Raw genomic sequence first — 5971 nt, forward strand, 5'->3', positions numbered from 1 at the left:
TTACGGTGTACGTAGGTGCACATATAAACATGAAAATACATCTTGATGGGAGGAAGGACAGTCGAGGTGTGTGTAGATGGGCGAAATACAATCAGAGATATTGCATTTAGAAGACCGACAAGAAGGAAGAAAGTTTAGCGGCAGAATATTGAGCAATCGCGGTGCTGGGTAGGGGATTTCACAGACCGACCAAAGAATGAAATAAATAAATAAATAAATAAATAAAAAGAAATAAGAAATATAATGAAGTACTACAAATAAATACATAAAGGTAGAATATAATAAATATGTAAAATAAAATAAACGGACGTCGACTTGAAGAAACGGACAACAACAAAAAAAATCAATGTTCGCCATTTTGGAATCATGCTACAAAACCTTAAAAGACATTGCTTTCCAGGCAAGACAAGAAAGGGAAAAATAAAAGAAATTTGAAGTAAAAAAACAAACACACACGTGTATATATATATATATATATATATATATATATATATATATATATATATATATATATATATATATATATATGTGTGTGTGTGTGTGTGTGTGTGTGTGTGTGTGCACATACATATATGTATATATATGTATACGTATATATATGTATGTGTATATATATGTGTGTGTGTACATACATATATACATACATATATGTATACGTATACATATATATATGTATATATATGTGTGTGTGTACATACATATATGTATATATATGTATAAGTATATATATGTATGTGTATATATATGTGTGTATATACATACATATATGTATATATATGCCTATATATGTGTGTATATATATGTGTGTGTGTATATATATGTACATATATGTGCATGTATATATATATGTATGTGTATATATATATACATACAACAAATTTTTATCATTACATATATATATACATATATATATATATATATATATATGTGTGTGTGTGTGTGTGTGTGTGTGTGTGTGTGTGTGTGTGTGTGTAATGATAAAAATTGCAGGATGGGAAATTGAAAACCTACATTTTAGTTTCTATAACCATCAGACATCAAAAAAAAAAAAAAGATGTACATAAAAACAAATCTAAATAAAACGTGGAAACATAAAAATCAAAATGGCCGCCAATTGTTATAGAGAAACGAATCAGTAATCTGCTTGCTACAAGCTACAGACAATATACGTACGTGCAGCGAGTGGAATTGTGTCTATTAGAATTCAAACAAATATATTTTTCCGCGTATATGATTTGCTGTAGCTAAACAACGCTATGCAAAGATAAGCAGCGAAATATTTTTACACAGTGCTGTGAACTCAACAAAATTTAAATTCTTTCCCCTATAAATTAACTACAAGGGTGGACTAGGACTTTTATCTACTACATGTTTATTGTGATGTATTATGTTAATCTACAGAGCTTTTGTAGAAATATCTATATTATAATTTTTTTTCGTTTGACCTTGCATAAAGCCTACCTTTTCTATTAAGAATTATTAAAACCATCTTCTTATTATACTCAGTCATGAGACTTCATAATGGTTCACTAATTTACATATTCCTTTGAAAAATGAATTTCATTAATTAATCATGTTTATATTTCCTTATTAGAGGTTTAGATGTATTTAGCTATTATGCTAAGTTCTATTTATAATTTCGACATCGTGCATAATTGCGTTACATTTAGGATAAAATTTCTAGCAAACGCCATCCTCCCCCACACACATACACGCGCGCGAACGCACCCTTCCCCCTTTTGCAAGCGTCTGCCGTGACCAACAATTGTATAGAGGTCAAAACTATGGCGTTTTGGATCGACGTAGTTGGAGTTTTTTTTTTTTTTTTTTTAGGTTTTCCGTCTCATCTCTCTCTCCCGGCATAAATTGTGGTGCGCCAAGCATCCCGATTTCGAGATAGTTCTTTCTATTTCTCACATTCTTCGCTGAAATCCCTTAGAACTCGCTTTAGCACGTCCTTGAATCTGACACTCGGACGACCAACAGACCGAGTACCTGTTTCAAAACTTCATTTAATGCACTGTGAGGTAGGCGTTCATATGACATTCGGTTTACATGTCCTACCAACCGAAGTGCCATAAACTTAAGTCTTGATGAAAGTGCACCCGAACCTAACCGTCTGAAGAGCTCTTCGTTTGCCATTCTGTCCTTAAATGACACGCCAATGATTGATAGCAGACATCTCGTATGGAAGGCACTAACCCTGGACTCTTGAGGACAATATGCAGACCACGTCTCCGTCCTATAGATAAGGACACTCAACGCACACGTTTCATACATACGGACTCTCGTCTTGATGGTCAGATGCTTGTTTTTTTTTTCAAACGCGCTGCGTGAGCCTCCCACATTTGTTAGAAACTAGGCCAAGTCGCGTGCTAAGTTCGGGCTCAACAGTAATGTTTTTGGCGATGGTCTCACTAAGGTATTTGAATTTATCCACATTCTCCAGGGTTGTATTATCTATAGTAAAATTAACACTCTCTAATGATTGGGAGAGGGTGACAATTTTCTTAAGACTGATTGTTAGTCCGAAATATCTACATCGGTTTGAGAAAGAATCTAGAAGTCGTTTAAGATCCTAAGCGGAAGATGTGCAAAGAGCATCCGCATCAACGTATAGGAGTTCGCGGGCAACTAGTTCCTAAATTTTCAACTTGGCTTTATATCGTAAGAGGACAAAAAATTCCCATCGTTACGGGTGAGTATCGATATCCCCACAGATCTATCGACATTCTGATATGCTTGTTTAAAAACAAAGAAGAAGTACATCCCGAACAGGGCTGGGGCGAGCACACAGTCCTGTTTGACTCCGCAATTGGTCGGAAACCGGTCAGACAAGTGCCTCCATACTGCACTCGCCCATGCATGTTCTCGCGAAATGCTTTGATGAGTGACAGCAGGGTATAGGGACAGCCTGCTTTCTCAAGGATGATGAATAGAGCTCCTCTGTCGACCAGGTCAGGTTCTGGATATGACCTTAAACTATATCCGATGGTGAGACCTCAGCTTGCAGGCTTTGGGGAGTGTGGAGCCACCCTTTAATTACCATTGCTCCCAGGTCCACTCTGACCCGGTGTGGTAGTACCTGTTAGAGTCCCAACTATGGTTTAAATAGAAACCGACTTGAAAACAATAAATATATTCTATTAAAAAAAAAATTTCTTAAAAATCTTTGGATTCGGCATTAAATAACCTGAAAAGGGTTGATATGCCGTAAAACAAAAACAACCAACCAATCATAGACCAGGTTAAATGCTTTTATCATATCTATGAAAGCCATATGTAGTGTCTCGTGTCTTCCCCTGGAGCTGCTCCACACATAAGATTATGTCTGTAGTTGGCCGACCTGCCCTAAATCCACATTGCGATTCAGGATACACAGTTTCGGCAATTTTCTGTAGACGTGAGAGGAGCAAACGGGCCATCACATTCCCAGTTAGACTGAGAAGTGAAATGCCACGGGAATTCAATCCCCTCTTTAACCTTTGTTTTTGAAAAGTGTTGTAATTGTTGCATCTTTGGAATCTTGTGAGACAGTTTTGTGGTCTAAGCAGTTGATGGATGTGTTCGGTAAGAACCTCTAAGCCTGCTTTGAGGAGCTCAGCGGATATTCCGTTCCCACCTGTAGATTTATTGTTTCGGAGAGCAAATATTACTTTGACTACCTCTTGGATGGTTGGTTCTTTGTCTAGTTCATTTAGGTTTGGGAAAGGATTGATTGACTGAATGACCTGGTGAGAGACGTTGCTGTCACCATTATACAAGTCAGTGTAATGCTCAATTCATCGATCAGAATTATCCATGATTGTCGTACCGTCTTTACGTTGAAGGATCCCGAGTGATTGCTTCGAGGGCCCTAATGCAAACTTTATTCCAGAGTACATTTCTCGAATATTTCCTGCATCACGAGCTGTTTCATTTGCAGAGCCAAGAGAATCCCAATACTCCTTCACACATTTCTTAGAGATTCTTTGAGCTTCAGTACGGCATTTCCTGTGGTATTCTTTACTTTTCCTAGTTGGTTTAATTTTATGAGAGAGAAGGGAATATCGTTTTTATTCGAGAACTGGCTGAATCGTCGGAAGTGAGGCAGAAAATCAATCTGGGTTTATCCTGGCCGTCTCCCAAAAACATCAACAGTCTTGGGTTGATTTCTTCATTGTACTCCAGTACTGTTCTGGATCGGTCACTCTGTCTGTGGCTGCTTTCAACTTTTCAGACAATGTCTCACAGAACTCATCGCATTGGGAGGGAATGTTGGTTTTGGAGAGGTCAATCTTAATCGATTTAAAAACTCTCTTATGGTAGGGCTTTGGCTGAAGCACCATTCGAGACACCATAATGCTGTAATCTGTGTCACAGTATACACTGTGATATGTTCGTGTGTTGCGTACTTCGCTCTTGTTATTCATTTTGGTTATGACGAAGTCAAGTTGATGCTAGCGGGATGATCTTGGATGGCATCAAGACACCTTATGAAAAGGGTTACCTGGGAATAGCGCGTTTGTGATGATTAGGTTGTTTCTGCAGCAGAGCTCAATGAGGCGTTGCCCATTTTCATATATACTTCCAACTTAAAACTTTCCGAGGCATTGTGGCCAGTTTCCGTAATCAGCCCCGATCTGAGCATTCATATTCCCAAGCAACACCGTGCGTTCTTTCTCAGAGCATATTTTTAATCTTTCCTCTAATTGCTCATAGAAGACATCTTTCACTGTTACCTCGGCATCAAGAGTTGGCGCGTAGGCAGATAGGACGAGAACACTACCCTGCTCTGTGTTGAGCCTCAGATGACAGAACTTGTCAGATGTTGCTGATGGTGTCTGAATGCTCGGAATGAAACTGTTCCTCACAGCAAACCCAGTACCATACATTCTTACTTCTCCTTCCGGTCTACCAAACCAGTTAAATGTATAATTTTCCTCTTTGATGGTGCCACTTCCAGAGAACCTCGTTTCTGTCAGTGCTGCAATATCAATAGTACGCTTTAGTAGTTCTCGATCAATCACGGTAGTTTTTCGAGTATCATCAAGGTCTGAATCATTATTGGTGTTCATTTCAGTTGTCATTGTCCGGACATTCCATGTAGCAAAGGTAAGCTTAGATTTCTTGGGTGAATAACTGAATGCTGTTGTCTGCACACCTATGCAGGTAGCGTGTGGTGAAGTGATAGCACCTAATTGGTCACGAGTTGCCTGACATGAGCGATCGGTAGCTTATCATGAGACTAAACAATTTCTACCACGGTTGATTGCAATCCCTAGCGCCTGGCTATATTACCATTAGCCATAGCTTATAACCGGTAACTATTATAACCCTGTTTGCTTCAACAGTTACGACTGTGAAGCAGTTGGCTCTACTTGGTAGACGCAATGTTGTTGGTCATAGCTTGGATCTCTGCCACAACTGTTAAGCTTGCTATGATCGTCCTTTCATTGACCAAGCGCTTCTCTCATCCGAAAATGTCAGTAGAGTTGGGGAAACAGGAACCACGAAAGGAATTCCAAAGTCTAGCAGTTCTGGGAAAGAAACTATTAGAGCAGAAGGCTTTCTTACATCTACAGATTTCTACTTTGAAAAGGTGATAAGTATCGAAAATCGAAAAACTCTGATCGTAAAATAGCTTTTCTTTCCTATAGATAAAAAAGAATAACTTTTACAGGGGAATATTCTACGTTACACTGGCTAAGGGAGATAATAAAATCTTAGCAAATCATTTAATCTTAAAAAAAATATTTATTATAATCTGAATATATAGGTTAGTTATAGAACATTCGACTACAAATCGAACGATCCGTATTCAGGTCCATGTGTACCTCACCATTTTATTTTATGTTTTATTAATGAGTTCAATTTACGATAAAAGAAAACGTATAATTTAAAATCGCTGCAAATCATTTCTTTGTTTGCATATTCAAAAACTAAACATTAATCAGAAGTGACTTTACCAGGGCATTCATCGTCAAACTCA

The 5971-nt window shown here is 37.9% G+C and overlaps 1 protein-coding gene across 1 annotated transcript; it reads right to left on the reverse strand.

Moving 5' to 3' along the window:
- Positions 1-4574: 4574 nt before the first annotated feature.
- LOC145261190 (protein CFDP2-like) lies at positions 4575-5069 on the reverse strand. The gene has a single exon (XM_080119510.1). It carries the CDS (start codon positions 5067-5069, stop codon positions 4575-4577), a length of 495 nt encoding a protein of 164 aa, XP_079975636.1.
- Between the last annotated feature and the right edge of the window lie 902 nt (positions 5070-5971).

This window comes from Euprymna scolopes, chromosome 37, assembly GCF_053919585.1.
Source record: "Euprymna scolopes isolate OS-2025 chromosome 37, ASM5391958v1, whole genome shotgun sequence".
Classification (NCBI taxonomy): domain Eukaryota; kingdom Metazoa; phylum Mollusca; class Cephalopoda; order Sepiida; family Sepiolidae; genus Euprymna; species Euprymna scolopes.

Bases quoted from the DNA above. Each gene is read 5' to 3' on its own strand.
- LOC145261190 (XM_080119510.1), bottom strand. From the start codon at position 5,069: ATGACAACTGAAATGAACACCAATAATGATTCAGACCTTGATGATACT.